Source organism: Meriones unguiculatus, chromosome 6 (genome assembly GCF_030254825.1).
Source record: "Meriones unguiculatus strain TT.TT164.6M chromosome 6, Bangor_MerUng_6.1, whole genome shotgun sequence".
Lineage (NCBI taxonomy): Eukaryota > Metazoa > Chordata > Mammalia > Rodentia > Muridae > Meriones > Meriones unguiculatus.
The window spans coordinates 118,024,163-118,043,226 of NC_083354.1; the positions used below are offsets into that span (position 1 = coordinate 118,024,163).

The 19,064-nt window shown below is 42.3% G+C and overlaps 1 protein-coding gene across 1 annotated transcript in view; it reads left to right on the forward strand.

The window, feature by feature from the left end:
• The first annotated feature begins 268 nt into the window (after nt 1-268).
• The window catches only part of Xkr4 (XK related 4), a 383,550-nt gene continuing 364,754 nt past the window's right edge, over nt 269-19,064 (forward strand). Inside the window, exon 1 of the mRNA XM_060385926.1 lies at nt 269-1,285. Coding sequence (XP_060241909.1) covers nt 489-1,285 — 797 coding nt within the window. The 5' untranslated portion in view covers nt 269-488. The remainder of the gene's footprint in view (nt 1,286-19,064) is intronic.

Below are 19,064 nucleotides of genomic sequence, written 5' to 3' on the forward strand. Positions count from 1 at the left end.
TGGAAGGGAAGGGATGAGGTCATCCTCTCCGTCGGAGTCAGCTGGTGGAGGAGAGGCTGCGGGAGGAGGGAGCGCGCGCGAGGGGAGGAGAGGAATGTGCAGGTCCGAGGAGCGCCGCGGCGGCCGCTGCTGCTCCTGCTGCTGGCGGCGGCGGCGGCTCGTGCTGCAGCCGCGGGGCCGGGCCGGCGCGGAGCGCGGGCGGCTGGCAGGGGCGCGCGCGGCCCGGCGCGAGCAGCTGGGCTCGGCGCAGGCAGCCAGGCGGCGCTCCTGCGGGCCCCGGGCGTGCGGCTAGCCGGGCCCAGCGCCCAGCCCCGCGGGCGGGCGGCGGCGGGCGAGCGGACGCAGGAGCCAGGAGCGAGGAGAGCGGCGCAGCCGGGAGGGAAGCCGCCGGGGCGAGGCGAAGAGGTGGCGGGAGGAGGAGGAGGAGGAGACAGCGGGGACAGGTGTCAGATAAAAGGAGGGCTCTCCTCCGCCGCCGAGGCATCATCATGGCCGCTAAGTCGGACGGGAGGCTGAAGATGAAGAAGAGCAGCGACGTGGCGTTCACCCCGTTGCAGAACTCGGACAATTCCGGCTCGGTGCAAGGGCTGGCTCCCGGCTTGCCGTCGGGGCCCGGAGCCGAGGACGCGGAGGCGGCCGGAGGCGGCTGCTGCCCGGACGGCGGCGGCTGCTCGCGCTGCTGCTGCTGCTGCGCCGGGAGCGGCGGCTCGGCGGGCTCGGGCGGCTCCGGCGGCGGCGGCCCGGGCGGCGGGGTGGGCTCGGGGGCGCTGTGCCTGCGCCTGGGCAGGGAGCAGCGGCGCTACTCGCTGTGGGACTGCCTCTGGATCCTGGCCGCCGTGGCCGTGTACTTCGCGGATGTGGGGACGGACATCTGGCTCGCCGTGGACTACTACCTGCGCGGCCAGCGCTGGTGGTTTGGGCTCACCCTCTTCTTCGTGGTGCTGGGCTCGCTCTCCGTGCAGGTGTTCAGCTTCCGCTGGTTTGTGCACGATTTCGGCACCGAGGACAGCGCCGCGACCGCTGCCTCCAGCTGCCAGCAGGCTGGAGCCGAGTGCAAGACGGTGGTCAGCGGCGGGTCTGCGGCCGGGGAAGGCGAGGCTCGTCCTTCCACGCCGCAGAGGCAAGCCTCCAACGCCAGCAAGAGCAACATCGCCGCCGCCAACAGCGGCAGCAGCAGCAACGGTGCCGCCCGGACCGGCGGCAAACACAGGTCTGCATCGTGCGCCTTCTGCATCTGGCTCCTGCAGTCACTCATCCACATCTTGCAGCTCGGGCAAATCTGGAGGTACTGTATCAGGGTGGGGGTGGAGGGGTGCTGCTGCTCTCACATGCCCACATGCCCACCACTCTGCTTCTGCGTGAAATCGTTCAGGATGGCTGGTAGTAGTACGCCTGGCCACTCGGTTTTTCTTTTTTTCTAAACTGCTCTCTCTCTCTCTCTCTCTCTCTCTCTCTCTCTCTCTCTCTCTCTCTCTCTCTCTCTGCATGTGTGTGTGTGTGTCCCTATCTCTCTATCTCTACCTACCTTCCTGCCTGTCTTCCTACCTAGCCTACCTAACTCATGTCAGGTGAGGACGAGGACCGAAGGGCAGGAACGTGTCTGTGGTTCTTGTGCTTCCCATCTCCTTCCGGGCTCAGTGGCTTTACTCTGTATGCTACAACTTCTCCACAGACTGTAGTGGAGGGTGCCAGTCACACTTTCTAAAAAAATCGTTTTCATTAGATAAATTTGTGGTGTGTTGTAATTTGAATATTTTTCTTTGTTCTGGGGAGAGGGGGTAAGTTTACAAATTCGAGTAAAATAGGAATTGTTGCTGCTCAAAGGAACCCACACTTGAGTGATGACTGTTAAAGAAAGTACCGTGCTCAAAATAGTGTTAGTAAATATTTTATTTGTCATATACATAACATGAATATCTATCTATAATTTTATAGTGTGTGTGTGTGTGCGTGTGTGTGTGTGTGTGAATGTATGTACACTAGTGATGAGACTTTAGGAGACCCTGACTCATATAGAACTTGCGGTATCCCTTTGTCTACTTTCGAATGTCGCCGAGAACCCTTGGAAACGGGGTGGCAAGCACGGGGGTAAACTTTCGCTGTGCTTGGTATTTTCGTTGGCTGATTTGCTGCTCATCACTTGACCTACCACGTCTCTTTGCAGAGTAGTCGCTTCCCTTGCACGCTCAAGTACAAGACTAAATTTATTGGGCGGGCCCCCAGACATGCCTGCGCAGATGTAGGAATGTGGCGGCACAATACGCTCAGAAATCTGTTCTTCTGACTTTCAGGTGTTTGGGAGCTTTGGAACACAGTGCTTAACATATTAAAAAATGTGTGTGGAAGAATATAGAGGCGAAAACCCTAGAGATCCCTTGGTTTTAAAGCGACTTAGTAAATACGTAGAGCAAGGAGTGGAAACTCCCTACCAAGTCCACCAATTCCGTCAATGGTTTGCACTTTGGCCTGCAGTTTCTTATGCTAAAAGACTTTGTAAGCCATCGACACAGTGAAGTGTCCCACGGAGAAACAGCTCAGAGAATTTGTAGACGTGATTCACAGACTTTCTTTCTTTTTTTCTTTCTGGTGAACAGCCACTGCTGTTCACCTCATCTGAGAAGAAGAGTAAGTGTAACAATTCCATTGCTCTGTTTGTGCTAACATTTGTACAGCAGGGTGAGCAGGGCCTTAGTGACCTCTTGCCTCAGAAAGTAGAGAAGATGCTTTCTGGAGAAGTGGTTTATGGTGTGTCCTCAGACAGACTGATGTGGAAACATCCATGTTTCAGACTCAGGGAGACTTTCTAAAACATCGGTGAACTGTGGCAGCTCTATTTCCTATAGACAACTGTTGGAAGGCCCACGTTGGGTATTCTCTTTCAATGATGAGAAGGAACTAGAAGGCTTGTTTAATTGCTGGGATTATTTAGTGGCTTGGATGTACATGGTTAACAATTTTAACCTAGCAATGTGGTACAGAGAACTTGCCATCCTATTTGGTTACTTGTGAAAACTTTTTAAAAGATTTTTCAATCACTTCCTTTTAATTATCTGTAAATCATCACTGCATGTAGTTATTAGTTATAGTCATTGAAAACCTGTGCATGTTTCTCCTACAGATCGATATTTTCTGAAAAGCATGTGGTGTCAAACTCAGTGAACTGAAGAAATAATTTTAATTATAGTCATTATAGTCTTTATTAGACTTTCGAATCTAAACATTTTCCCAATTGAAAATAATGTTCATTTCTTCAGGAAATGATGTTGAAAAAGTGAGAAGTGGGAAAGCCGGTGGTACAAAGCATCACAATGGGACTATAACCACTGGGTCAGTGTGTCTAACTGAGGAGCCATGAGAGAACAAGGAGTGAGAGGGTGAGGCTGACCACAGAAAGGAAACCATAGGCTGTCAGACAAGCGTTTTACATCATGAACCCTTGGAAGAACACATGGCTGCCTTTTTATTAAGCAGCCCTATAAAATATTCCTGTGAGACATCGAGGTTTATTTTGATAATGGGCTCATTCGGGTTGAAATGTTCTTTTTGGAAATATCAGGGCTTTGTCATCACTGTCTAATGAGATGTTCGCTGTGGAGATCTGAATTGTTATTCAACACATTATTTTGTTTTGGTTCAAATATTTAAGGAATCTCAGGGTAGTCTGGTAGCACCAGATCTAAAAATGACCTCATTATTTTTTTTTAAATATGCTTTTAAGTTACTTTGACCTAATGTAGAGAACTGCAAAGAATGAGAATAATGTGAATTTAACACAGAGACGATTTTTGATATGTCTCAATTGCTCCTTGTTAAAACTTGAATAGAACTGTGGGGGTGGGTATGTACCTTTCATAATTAGTGGTAAAAAGGTTATACCTAAGACAATTTCATTAGATACAGTGAATAGCTTAGATCACTGTAGATGTGTAAATCAGAAGTATTACATGGCCCCTTCTGCTCCTACTTTTCAAAGCATTCTACCCAAATACTGCACTAGCACAAGGGTACTGAGTGGTTTAAAGCTCAGGGGCCATTATTCATGTTTTAACATACTACTGTCTTGAAGAAGATAGATTTTCAAGCAGGTGTCTAACTTTTCCTTGCATTGCCCTGAAACTGTAGTTATTTTAGGGAAGGATCAGAGTCGAAAATCTTTCTGTAGATAAAATCTTTTAAAATAACATCCAAGTGTTTGTTTGTTCTGAAATAAGCCATTTAAAATGTTGTGCTCAAAATTTGCATGCATTATATATGCATTATGAATACAACTGCTAAAAGCAATGATACATGTTCATTTTAATTAAAGTTTACTAATGGGAAATTAATGGAAGCTTTTAAAGTCATAGGAGGTGGTGCTGGGAAGGAGCCATACAAAATAATGAAGTGAGTTTTTTCTACCACATGGAAAGAGCAACCATAGTTTTAAGGAACCATGCCTGCAAATGAACGAGAGCATGTTTCTTTATTACTCTCTTTATATAATTCCAGAATGACTAAAATTGCAGCTCTGCCAGTAGGAATCATGAATGGCTATGCCTATAATAATGTCATCTCCAAAGAAAAGTTATTCTATGCCATTTCTAAGCCTGAGTTAAAACACTGATGGTAATGTTATCAGGAAATGTCAAATACTCACCTCTTAATCTCCTAAATTTACAGTAAACTGGAAGGGAATGGTTAGTATCTCTTTATATAAGAAAACCGGCTTAGGATGATTAAGTTTTCCAGGGTCACCCTGATAACCCACGTTATATCTAGCATTCAGACCCAGGTTTATCTTATCCTATAGTTCATGTTCTTTCTGGATTAATTGGCTAACTCCTCGTGCCCACTTGGATGATAACAACAACAGTATGTGTAAAAGATGATTTTCTGCACTGAGGTTGTCAAGGTGGAAAGGGAGTTGCACTTTAGGTACATGGACTGATCTTTTCAATCGACATCGGGTAAGGGAAGACTCAAGACACGTGCTCTTAGTCCAAGTCCGGCTCTGCTCTTGCTCTCTCACTTGGCTGTTTTATTAAGTCCTGGCTGCATAGCGTGGTCCTACAGTGGCCTTTGTGATTCGGGGTGCAATGTGTGCAAACACACCAATAGCGCTTGCAAAGAATATTGGTCCTAGAGATAAGGGAAAGAGAGTGTAGGCCACAGCTCTAAAGTATGTGCTTCACTGGCTAAGTATTAGTTCTGAATCCTGACATAGCTTAGGCCAATATTGCTGGTTCATTGAATGACTATTTCCTGTATATTTGCATTCTTTCCTTGTGTATGCTTATTATTTTATTTATTCAACTTACATTGAACACCTGCTATGTGCAACACACTGTTCTAGATACTAGCTTTCCTAAGATGAATAAAATATACATCTTGGTATCTGTTCTCTATTGAGGAAGACAGAATATACACAGATAACGTCAAACTAAGGCTAAGTCTTTCAACAGAAACAAGAAATTAAAAAAAACCTTGATGGTTCCTGTGAGGCAAGGGGATGTCTGTATAAAAGTTTAAATGATGAGAAAACATTATGATTCACTTTAGAGCTGTGAGTACAACAAAGCATCAATGCTGCGGGGCACAAAAATGATCAGGGTACACATGTGCCCCCAACCTCAGAGTTGTGGAGAGTAGCTAAAGAAGAGACTGAATACTTCTTTGTACTAGATAATGAAAAGGATTGAGATTTTATTCTGAAGTCAAGGAGGAACCTTTGAAGGATTATAAAGGACAGGGTATGCAAAAGTGTTTCAACATTGTTTCATTCAAAGCAATTTTTCACAGCTGAAAGTCTCAGAAGAGATGTCATTATTTCCTCTGATTCACCAGTGTCTCTTCCATTCATAATATACATGAACTTTGCAGGTCTTGATTTGGAGTATTATTGAAACATGTAAAGAAACTCAGTGCAATGAAGAATTATTTCTCAAAGAAACAGACTGTTTAACTGTATCTATACAAACTACAAAAAAAAAAAACTCTGGACCAAAACGTATTTGGGTGTTTTGTAGTTTTCTTTTTTAAAGAGCTATTGCTACAGATATGGTGATCTTTGCCTTATGCAATTTGTATTACATGTTAGGAGCAAATTTGCTTCTACTTTAAAATCTCTAAACACCTGCTTCTGTTTTTCATTTGGTCCTCAACTAATGTTTTAGGTAGTACTTCCATTCTGCATATATGTAAATTGAAACAGAGACTTCTAAATGCTATCCTCTGTAGGTCACATAGTTTTGTACAGATCCTAGGGTAGGGTTTAATGTCCCCAGTCGAGGGAGGGAACAAGCTAAACAAGGCGAGCAAAGCTAAGGGGGATGATGGAGGTAGAAAAGAGGCAAGGAATTCTGAGGGTGATCTGATGAGTGTTGAAGAATTGTGATTGAAAGAGACCATGGAATTTCATGGAGACTCTGGCACATGAGTAGGTGAAGACTGGAGATGTGCATTCTCAGGCAGAGCACTTTTGAATCTATAACAATAAAACTAACAAAAACAGAAAAACAAAAGGATGAGCATCACGAAAAGAGAATTTCAAAGGAATTAAGTAATCAAAAACACCCACAATCATCAATGACTTTCTGTTATAGGGGTGCCTCACCAATTAAAAAAAGTTCGAGCCAAGACCAAGGTACTTTGACTATCATATGGACAAGTGTGCTGCAAGATTATCTTCTAGGCTTGAGCTTTTATGACCATTTTCATCAACATATTTGGCTCCAAACACAGCAGACTAACTTTTGTTTTTTATGGATAAAGAGAGTAGGAAGTCTTTTTCCTTCAAAATAGCAATTGTGGCGCTTTGAAAGCTATCTTTTAGTTTATGGACCTGTTCTCTTCCCCAGGGCACCACAAATCCATACCCTGGCCCTGAGTAATCTCTGAGTTAGCTGATGGGTATAAATCCACACACACTCAGAGAGGTCTTCCCTGTGCATTTCCTTGGGTTGCTGCGTCAGTTGGAATCATTTACTGTTGGTAGGTATATCTATGTGATGTCCTTTCAGTTGAACTGTGAGCTGTGTTAGCATCATGAGAGTGAAAATCTTATCCTTATTCCTCTACTTAAGCTTATCTTAACCAGGCAGTTGAGTATAGCACCCATGTAAGTATGCATACCCCTGGTTCTGAACATTATCATTAATCGTTTGGGCGGTAGTAACTTTGAAGGTTTTGATGAGTCACTTATAAAAAGAATTCTTATTGGGTCTTAAGAGGTGGCTCAGTGGTTAAGCAAACCAGATGTTCTTGCAAAGGAGCTCTGTTCAGTTCTCAGCATCTACTTGATGGCTTACAACTGGCTCAGGGGATCTGATGTCCTCTTCGGACCTCTGCTGCCACCAGACCTACTTCTAGTGCCTAGAGATAAATACAGACCAAACACTCACACATGAAATAAAATAAATCTTTAAAAATTCATCTTGACTAACATATTTCAAATTCCTAATACACTTGCCATTAAATATTTTATGTTTTACAACGTAAACAAGGAATACTTAGTCTATATGTTTAAAGCACAAACTACCATGTAACCAGCTGTGCTGTGCCTAGTGTTTATATGCTTCCTAGCTAATCAGATTATGATTTCTTTGACTTGTTTTAGAAAGTCCTGTGACATTCCCACTAGACCCAGGAAGGCAAGAATAGGGCCTAGAATAGGACAGGATTTCTTGTTCTACAGTGTGAAGTGTGAGGTAGTATACAGAACTCGTCTTGAGAAAGTGTTTATCAGGTCTGAATTTACAGTTCTGACAAGTTGTCAGGGCTCAAGGAAAATCATGTTCAACAATTCTCAGCTGCTCTTGATTTATTTGATCAAGATACTTCATAAATCTGACCACCCTAACAAAGACCTCACCTCATTCCAGCTACTGGAACGTGTCTCTGATACCTTCCCGGTTTAGTCCGTTGGGGAGGAGACCATCAAAAGACTGGATGAAGGTCTTCTGGGGGTTTACATAAAGAAAAACACACTGGACAGAACATGTCATGAACTGTGGGTAAAACCCAGGCTTCTTCTCCCTTCTTTATGGGTATAGCTGAGCTTGCTGTTTGGTTGTTTTGCTGGTTTCCAATGGTATAGAACATTGGAAAAGATATGGCATTTTCTAGAAGGGACAGAACAAATCAGCCTCCTCCTTTTTCAGATTGCTAATGTTAGGGAAGAGGGACTGAATTTCTTTTCATGAAGGAAAAGAATGCATCTATAAGCCCAGATTACTGCTCTATTCTTGGTGATAGGACAGTGAGCTTGTAGAAGCTTTAGGATCAGTGTTTTATTTAAATCTTATGTATATTTGACTGCTAATAGACTTATATGTAGAATTAGCTGGGCAACTTTGGGGGCTTCAATCTTTTTTAAACTTTGGTAGCTTTGTTATTATAAAGCATAATTCTATATGCACAGTATGCAAAAGACTCTAAAGTAAGGTTAAGGGGGATAAAATTGGTGACCTAAACTGACACAATTAGATTTTATAACTCTGAAGTAGAAGGATAAAGTTATAGTTATATCACCACTGGTGGGAATATTTAGAGATGCACTTATCCTTTGAACTCAACTTGGTTTCAGATGAGATGGTTTATCCATGCAGTAGCTGAATATCCACCTGGGTTTGCTGGGACATGTGGAACTCTGTGCAAGAGACAGAGCACAACTTCCACAATGCCGCAACGCTTAGATCTTTTGGTTCACCCTTCTCATTCTTAGGTTATGTTTTAAAGATCCCATTGGTCAAGAATATTATCTAAGGTTCCTTCCAGGTCTAAATCTGATTTTGTTCTTGACATAAATCATTTTATGTATCTGATACCCAGAGTATATGTGCTAGCAAGTCTATATGAGTCTTTTCAGGGCCCTTGAGATAGACACTTTTGTTTCTGTAAGCCACAAGAGATTTGCAGTGATCTCTTCAGAGCTGATAGTAATGGTGTTATAATTTTTATGAATTGACATGGCTGGCACATGAGGAAGGAATCATAAGCTGTAATGTACCTGACTTCATGTCACTCTCAAATTTTAATTCCAATCCAGTGAAGCCATTCTCACGAAAATCCATACTCAAGTATTTGAAGTGGGTGCTAAGAGTGGTGTGTTCACCAATTTGAAAATGTATATCATATAGACTTGGGAATTCAAATTTTCCATCTATACACAGTGTGGCCAGTTGAAGTGTGTCATTAACAAATAAGGACAGTGCTTCTCAGGCTTGGGAAGAATTCTCTGCAATGCTAGTGAAAAGACCATTGCCAGAGCTGGATGTGCTTTACCATTAGAGGCACACCTTAGGTTATACTGTCGCTGTCAATGTGCTGGAAGCTGAATTCAAGTTCCCTGTGAAGGCATTATACCCAGGCCTATGCTGGGACAGGTTGCAGTCTGTTAGAAAAGATCAATGTTTTAACCTTTCTTGGGTGGGAAGTACTTGGATTCCTGAATGTCACATTCGGATTCCATTCCAACATTTGAGATTTGAAAAGTTGTAAAAATTTTAAGCACCTATTTTAAGATTTTTTTCTGAACGAAATATTATGTCAAAGTATGTCCTAGTCTTTGTGATTCATACGTAGACTGAAGCTGTTTCACATCTTTTCTTTAATGTACACACATGCTGTATTTCTCTGCCAGGGGATTCCTTTTGTACAAACACAACAGTGGGCAATGTGTAGGGTGTGTGAGGATGAGTCAAACAATCTCACCCACATGTAGAAAAGTGGGATACACAGAGACTTGAAAAAGACTTTAGATGACTTTGCTTTGACTTCCCATCAAGTGTTTTCTGTTTATGAGGGACAGAGTCACCGATCTGAGCTACCAATCGAAGATTTCATTTGTGTTAAGACACAATTTGACTTCCCTTTTTCCTTTGCAGCTTTGACAATACTCATGAATAAAGATATTAGTTTGAGGCTCAATTCTTTTCAGGTCTTCTATCTACCCAGTAACAGAGAGTAAGCAATCAAAGCCAAGGGGGCAGTTGGAGCATAACAGTCCCAAGGCAGTCTCCCATAATACCAGTCGTTAGTTGTTGGCACAGGCACTGTATCACTGTGACAGTGATAAGGAAGGGGTGATCTTCAGGGAGGCAGGGGAAAGAATTTGGAAAGGCTTCTTTTGTCTTAATAGACTTTCAGCTTGTTAATTAATTTCCTGTTTTGCAAAAGTAAAATTAATAACCATCATTTAGAAAATGTAGGTCAATTGAAAAAGGCTTCCCCCAAACAATTTATCATTATTGGATCTGCCGCTGTAGCACAAATGAGAAGTGGCTCTCCCGGGGCTTGATATAATACTATTAAAACTGGAAATCACAAAGAACATGTGGAGTTTTTTTTTTTTTTTTTTTTTTCTGATACAATGATGGTCTGGTTCAAAATTTATTCTAGGTGTAAGACAGTAGCCTAGCACTGACTAACTAACGTGTATACATTAAATGTGCTTCTATTTTTGAAAACAGTCGACAGTAACAATTAGCTAAAGTGATGTTATTTACTACCTTGATGCTGAAATCACCTGAGCAGGGAGGCTGCAGCCTGGTATTTTTATCGGATGAACATGCCCAAATACTTGAAAAGTTGTATTCTCTGGCTTGCACAGAGGAACTATCCATAGGTCCGCTTTTATTAGCCGGAGAAAGAAAAAATTTAGCCATGAGAGAAATAAACAGAAGTGGAGAGTTTTTATTTCATAACTAGTAGAAGAGTTTTCAAATCTTAGAAACAGGAGTGGAGAAATGATAGTGACACTCTGTCACCACCAAGCTTCGAGTAATGCTTCATCAGTCTGGTCAAGTTTCTGTTAGATGTGTATGTGCCATTGTCAAAGGAGGTAATGTTTGAGTTGTGAAAGTGATCGGGCTGAAGAGATGGACTTGACATTGAGTGGGCTCTGCATCCGAAGGAACTTGACTTGAGGTTCTGTGTTATCAGCTGAAGTCAGGAAGCGACCACTAAGAGGGGCCAGGCAAGCACACAGCATTAAAAAAGAGAATTTAGAACAAGAGCCAGACATAAACGTGTGGCAAAAGTTGAGTGTGCCTTAATCAAAAGTTTTGAGAACAAGGGTGGCTTAGATTTTCTATATTTTATGGAGTTCTGAATATACACAATGAGATATTTTAGAGGTAGGGCCTAAATCTGAACACAGAATTCACGTATGCTTCCAATGCATTTTATAAACAAGTGTGGTTGTAATTTTATGCATTGCTTAGAACAATTTTATTCATGAAGCCTAACTGGTGTGCCTCAACTCAGCAGAGAACAAAGGCATAACTCTCAAACGCACCTGTCTTGTTTAGATTTTGCCAACTTGACAGAAACTAGAGGCACCTGGGAAGAGGAAACCCAATGCTTCCATGAGATTGGCCCATGGCATGTCTGTGGGACATTGTCTTGATTGATGATTTATGTAGGAGGGCTCAGCCCAATATGGGCAATGCCACCACTGGACAGGTGGTCCTGCTTGTACAAGACAGGAAGCCAAACAAGAGCCAAGGAGCAAGCCAGTAAACAGCATTCTTCCATGGTCTCTGCTTCAGTTTTGGTCCCCAGGATTTTTCTTCAATTCCTAACTTGATTTCCCCTGATGGTGGACTCTAACCTGTAAGCCAAAGAAACCCCGTTTTTTCCCCAAGTTGATTCTTATTAGAATGTTCTATCACAGCAACAGAGGAGCAAACTAGGACAGCATCCATATGTGCAGGCTGAGATTTCTGTCAGGTCAGCACTCAAAGGGTTTCTGAGTTTGGAGCATTCCACGTTTAGACTATGCAGGTTAAGGATGCTCAGCCTTTGAAGGCCTCTGTGTCCCCCTCACACACCCCAACCTGTCCCTCCCCACCCCTGCCACTCCAGCTACACTGATCGAAATGTCCAGTCAGTACTTGCCAACTCACCCTACCAAGGAATTCCCCCTTTTTCTCATTAAAAGACTTTCCTGAGAGCCTCCCCTACTATTTCTGCCCACTCTTTGTCTTGTTAGTAAAGGAGCTCTTTGTGCTGGAAATCAGTGTTTGGGTGTGGTCTGTGCCTAATGGGAGCACCCCAGGATGTAAGGATCCTTTCAGCCTCAGTAGCAGCAGGTGATAATTCAATGTTAAGGGCATCAAAATGCAAAAAGGATGACTACAGGCAAGTTGGTCTGATTTTTGGTCTCAATATATAATATCTTCATGGTCAGACATTGAGAACAAAGCCAAGACTGGAGGTAGAACCCTATACAAGTTCACACTTAACAATATTGGTAACATACAATGCCACTAAGAGCCCATTGACTAAATTATTACTTGGTTGGTGTCATCATTTTCCACGACTGGAACAAAAATAATTGATCAGGAATAAGCCTTCAGTTATGGATCCATATGCGCTTAACTTAAATTCAAAATAAGGAAAATATGTGAAAAGAATATTCTCTGAAAATTTACTAGCTGAGGGATGAGCGTGGTCCTCCTCGATGTCTTTTTTTTTCCCTTTTTTTAAAAATTTTTCATCAATTACACTTTATTCATTCTGCATCCCCCCATAAGCCCCTCCCTCCTCCCCTCCCAATCCCACCCTCCCTCCTCCCTCTGCTTGCATGCCACTCCCCAAGTCCACTAATAGGGGAGGTTCTCCTCTCCTTTCTGATCTTAGTCTGTCAGTTCACATCAAAAGTGGCTGCATTGTCCTCTACTATGGCCTGGTAAGGCTGCTCCCCCCCAGAGGGAGGTGATCAAAGAGCAGGCCAATCAGATTATGTCAGAGGCAGTCCCTCTTCACATTACTATGTAACCCAATTGGACTCTGAACTGCCCTGGGCTACATCTGTGCAGGGGTTCTGGGTTATCTCCATGAATAGTCCTTGGTTGGAGTATGAGTCTCTGGGAAGTTCCCTATGTTCAAATTTTCTTGTTCTGTTGCTCTCCTTGTGGAGACCCTGTCCTCTCCAGCTCTTACTATTTCCCAGTTCTTACCTAAAATTCCATTCACTCTGCCCAACAGTTGCCCATCAGGCTCAGCATCTGCTTTGATAGTCTGAAGGGCAGAGGCTTTCAGAGGCCTTCTGTGGTAGGTTCCTAGGTTGTGCCCTCAACTGAAGAATGGATGCAGAAATTGTGGTACATCTACACAATGGAATATTACTCAGCAATGAAAAATAAGGAAATCATGAAATTCGCAGGTAAATGGTGGGATCTGGAAAGGATCATCCTGAGTGAGTTGTCCCAGAAGCAAAAAGACACACATGGTATATACTCACTCATATAGACATACAACATAGGACAAACCCAATAAAACCTGTGCATCTAAAGAAACTAAGCAAGAGAGAGGACCCTAACTAAAATGTCCAATTCCCATCCGGAAAGGCAAAGAGGATGGACATCAGAAGAAGAAGAAAACAGGAAACAACCTAGGAATCGATGTCTTAACTAACACTAGAGCTGTGGCCTTGCTACTGGGGGTGCTATAGATCCAAGCATGGACAGCTTTGGAGAGCTTCTCAGAAAAACAGAATCTCTGTTCCACCTCAGAGTTAATGAACACGGCAGCCTGCACTGTAAAAAGGATCCTGTACTGTAAGCATAAGGTGGTGAGAAGTATGAGGCAATTCCTGTTATTTCACAGAAGGAACCTCTCATCTTAAGTGGTCAGGAAAGGCTAATCTGAGTTGGACAATAATAGAAGATGGATGATTTGACTGAGGTGTGAATCACAACACTTGGGGAATTTGAGGATTTGACATGAGAAAGCACAATAGATGTCTACTAATCATCTCACACTTGTTTAAGGTTAAACTCATGATGTTTTAGGTTACATAAAATATCTGATTAAAATTAATTTCACTTGTTTTTATTTTAGTATATGTGTGTTTGTGTGTGTGTGTGTGTGTGTATGTACACGCCAGTGCCTTGTGTATATTAAGCATATACTGAATGACATGTCCAGCCCTCTTCTCCCTTTTTTATAGCATGGTTATTACATAAAATGACATGTGTAATTTACATTCTGTTTCTATTAGACATTGTTAGGCTTAGGAATGTCAGAGCTTCTTGAGGAAGGAGAAGAAGAATGTCTAAAATGAAATGTTACAAATAACTAGTAAGACTTTATCAGAAATGACCAGGGGAAGGACAATGAGTATTTTTGCCTTATATCAGTCAACAATGGAGTTTACAAAATAACTTACCTTCTGATATACTGTGACTCTTTGATAGTCAAAAACCACTTCTATGTGGAAGCTTATTGTGGTTCCTACCTTTCCTCTGCTTAATGACTCATGGTATGGTGGGCTTCTTTGGTACAGAGTAAATATCATTTGGTGAGGCCAGTAAGGATATTTTTGCAAACAGCAGTGTAGATCATTCATACTAAATCATCCAGCTTTTCATTCCTACCTGAAGCCAACCCAGCTGAGGTTAGGAAAAGGAGAAAGAATTGCCCTGGTGCACAGAACAACCAACTATCAAACACATGTGATCACTTCCCTCAACATGTTGCCATGCCTCGAGCTTCCTTCCTGTTCTGTGACTATTACAGTACTGTGAAGTAGAGAAGCATTTCCCTACCTTTCACCCTAGCTGACAATGCTGATGACCTCAGGGAGTTTGCTTTTACTGTGACACCAGTGGGAACTAGTCAAGACCAACTATACATTGTTCTCTGATAGGAGTAGGAGACATACTATGACTGGTATTAATGTGACTGGTAAAACTTCAAGTACAGGAACTGTGGATCAATTCAATTTTTAATGTGTCATGGTCATTTGATATCTATTGGGAAGAAAATATACAGTGTTTTGTTTTTTTCATTGAGAAATGTGTCACTACAAAATGCTAAGTAAGGACTAGGGCGATATCTCAGCCATTGGGATGCTTACTGCTCTTCCAGGGAACCCCGTTTTGGCTCCCAGTCTCCTTATCTGCTGGTTTACAACTGCCTGTAATTACAGTTCAAGGGGGATCCAAATTTCTGCCGTTCTCAGGCACCCACATTCAAGGGTCTTCATGCTCTTTAATCCAAACATGTACCTTCAGCAATAGTGTCTTTCCAGTACATTTTGGAAGGTAGTCTGTACTGTGTGGGGATCTTTGTGTCCCCATTGACCAACAACTCTAAAAGAGGTAACCCATTCCTGGTACTGGACTTTTACTTTGCTACCATGGACTATATAGCTGAGGGTGTTGTTTCCCCAGTGCAGGACAATTCCATCAAACCTCTTTTTATATGTGTATATTTTTAAATGAAGTTAAAAAAAATACTGTGTGAGGTTCATCCCATGTGAATGCATGTAATTAGCCTGTATTTAAAGTTTCCTTTTCAGGCAGTCATGCTTCAAATATGCTAGTGTCATGTCCCATGAATTAAGAATTAGCTCCACCACAGACACGAAAGCACAGATGAACTCCCTCTCTCTCCTCCCTCACCTTCTCTCCAGTATGTGACATTACTTGAGATTCATGTCCTGAGATCTATCTCAGAGGACCAGCAGATGCAAGTGCTAGAAAATTTGCTCTCAAATGCAAGCAATTCAAAATTTTCAGAATCGGACACATTTAACAATCAAAAGAAATCCGTTGTTACTACTTAAAAGGTGCCCTTTGAATGTAGAATGGCTTGTGGTAATGGGGTTCTCTAGAGGCAGGCTGATCCCACTTTATTATTTTGGTGCCATCCATTAAATATGTCCAGTATAATTTTCATTTTTAGTTCAATGGCATTTTTCTAAAGATTTTAGAGACACTAGGTGATTTCCAATGTTTTATGTCAGAAAATGGGTTTTTATTTACTTAGCTTTTTTTTTTTAAATCCCAAGTCTCATGGTTTAAGAAAAATTTCTATCTATGTTGTCATATTTTTCTGATCTTGTTCTATGGGTACACTCACGATCAAATGGTTGGTCACGTTATGTGGAAAGAATGACTATGGTTTCATTTAACTCAGAATACTTACTTAACTTTGACTTAGAAGTTACCATGCCTACAAGATGTGCAGGGATAAAGATATAGCAGAGATTGAGGGACTCATCCAACCAATGCCTGGCCCAACCCAAGACCCACCCCATGGGAGAGAGCCAGCCCTTGACACTATTAACGATACTCTGCTGTGCTTGCAGACAGGACAATGGCTTAGCTGTCCTCTGAGAGACTCCACCCAACAGCTGACTGAAACAGATGCTGAGACTCACAGCCAAACATGAGGCAGAGGGCTGGAGGTCTTCTGGAAGAAAGGGGGGAAGAATAGAAGCACTCAAAGGAGATAGAAACTCCGCAAGACCAACAGATCCAACTCACCTGGGCCCGGGGGCTTAAGGAGCACCAACCGAGGATCATCCATGGACTTGACGTAGGCCCCTTACACATACATAGATAATGAGTAGCTTGGCCAAAATGTGGGTCCACTAGAAAGGAGAGAGGAGGCTTTCTCTGACATGGACTTTGGACTTTGTTGCCTGCTTTTTAATCACTTCCACCTGATGGGGCTGCCATGCCAGGTCACAAAGGAAGAAGGTGTGCTAAGTCCTGATGCAACTTGATGTGCTGGTGTGAGTTGGTAAGGGGGTGGATCTCCTTATGTGAGGAGTAAGGTAGAGGGTGTGGGAGAAGTGGGAGGGAGGATGGGAATGGGAGGAGAGGAGGGAGGGCCTATGTAAATGTAAAGTGAATAAATGAATAAATACATTAATTTTAAAATAATACTTATGTAATAAATATTATCAAGAACTCATTTCATGTAGGCTCCATGTCCACAAGATTGATAATAATAAGTACATTATGGGTTCCAAGGATTTCCCTGACTTGCAAGACTGTCTCTCATTTCTAATAGTTTATGCTTCAAAGGTGGCCTTGTGGCCTGGAGGTGAGGAACAGAACTGCTTGACAAAGTAGAGTAAATGGGATTTTTGGAATAGCAGCTGGAGGAAGGTCAAGTAGTAAAGGAACAGTAAGTGTGTATTGTGCATTCTGTTAATTGTATCAGGTGCTAAAACAAGAGCTCTGAGGCAAAGGATGTCAGTGTATGGGAAGGTTGGAACTCAAACAGGGTTAAGACTTACTTTCCAAGATATCTTAACTTGGTTTAATTTTTTTTTCTTACAAAATTGACCTTGAATGTAGTGGAGACACTCAGGATACACTTGAACATATGTTCGCAGAAAGCTACCTTTCAATCTCAGTGTAACACTGTGGGGGAAGATGCGCTGTATGCTCTTCAGAGTTAGGTTCAGAGTTAGGGAAACGGAAACATAGCTGGAGGGAGGATTTAAAAACTATTCAGAAGTTCAGAATACTGTATAATGAGTGAACACAACCAAAGTACAGAGGTGGCAACACGGAGTTATCACTAAAGAGTCGTATGGTCGGAGTTAAAGACTCTATTTAACGAGTTATCGGAAAAGGCATAAACATAAACAGAGCTGGGAGCATGTTAAATAAAGATGCTTGGTAAATGCAGCCTAGGCAATTAAAAAGATTTACCAGACAACATCTAAATACAGCGTGTCGGATAATGAATGGGCGTCTGACAACCCGGTAATAACCACTCTGAGCTTGCGCACTGGCGATTAACACATGCGCATGAGGAGGAGGGCTGGCTTCCGTGATCACACCAGTTAGCTAGAACACTCTCAAGAGAAGTTAGCGACTCATGGAGCACAGCTGATAAGTGCAGCTCTTGAGCCACGGTGCCTAACTCTGTTATTTACGCATGTCTTTCCGGTTGCAGTTAAAAAGAGCTTGGTCAAGAATCCATCCCGCCTCGCCTTTGTCTATTGCTCATGCTCCGGGGCCAGAAAATGTTTTTTGATTTTAGTTGGATTGACCTTCTGTACTTTCAGAAGTGAGCTATTTTCTCTGCAGATAGGTGATTTCAAACCTAGATAAGACCTGTGTAGATGAAGTGCAGGCACCTCCTGCTGTGAGCCGTTCGAATTAGTAGGGTGGGATGAATCTTCTCCCTTTGACACTTTTAAATCATGGGCTCAAAACTGCTCAGTAATCAACCTTGCACCAGAAGGGACTTTAGAGACCTCCTCCTTTTATTCCATTGTGTATTCACTTACAGAAACATGGGCTGGAAAGTAGAGAATGTCTCTCGTGCCCCTGTCCCTTTCCCCAGATACCACTTCCAGGTTCCGTGTTAGCGTGGCTCATTTGTTCCAATTCGTATGATCATTGACATTATCATCCTAAGGTGAAAACCTATAGTTGAATATTCTATGGGCCTAGGAAGTGCTTAAGGACATGTATTTACCATTACATTACCATTGGGAATACTTTAATTGACCACCAAAATCATCTCTGCTGCAACCCCTGATGTTCAAACTGATGTTCGTACTGTCTATAGTTTCTGCCTTTTCAAAGTGCCCTGCAGTTGAAATCATGCTTGTATGTTGCTGCATCCATGCATAGCAGCATGCATTTGTGGTTCCTCCATATCTTTTGGTGGCTTGACATCTTATCTTTTTAAATTTCTGAATAATATTCCATTATATGGATTAATCACTAGTTTAGCCATCCACCTACTAAAGGATATGTTGATTGTTTCTGGTTGTAGCAATTATGAAAAAAATGCTATAAACATTTATTTGCCCTGTTTTGCACGGGCATATGTTCTCATGTTATTTTTGTTGAATCCAAATAGCATTACTGCTGTATCACATAGGAGAAGTATGGTTAGTTTTGTAGGAAAATGCCAACTGTGTTTCAAAATGGCCACACCAGCTTTTCACCCTACACTCACTACTTTTTGAGCCACTTGCCCCAAGTGCCAGATGACGTTCTGTCAAGGGAAGCAAATGAAGAGTCCAGATGCCACAAAGTCATTTAAGTTGCAGATGCTCTGTATCTAGATAGTCATTTATAACTTAGGATCTGTGCCGCATCATATAAATGGCATAATTAATTCTTGTCAATAAGTTATAAATTAAAAGCTAAATTATTCTAGTGATAATTGAATACTATTCCGCTGGGTAGCTGTATAAAATTATGCTAAGACACCAATCACTGAGTTCTAGTACCAATTCTGGTTTTTCAGAGTGAAACAAAAAAACTATTAGAAGAAAAAAAAATTCCACATATCTTTGCAATTAATTATTTTGTGGG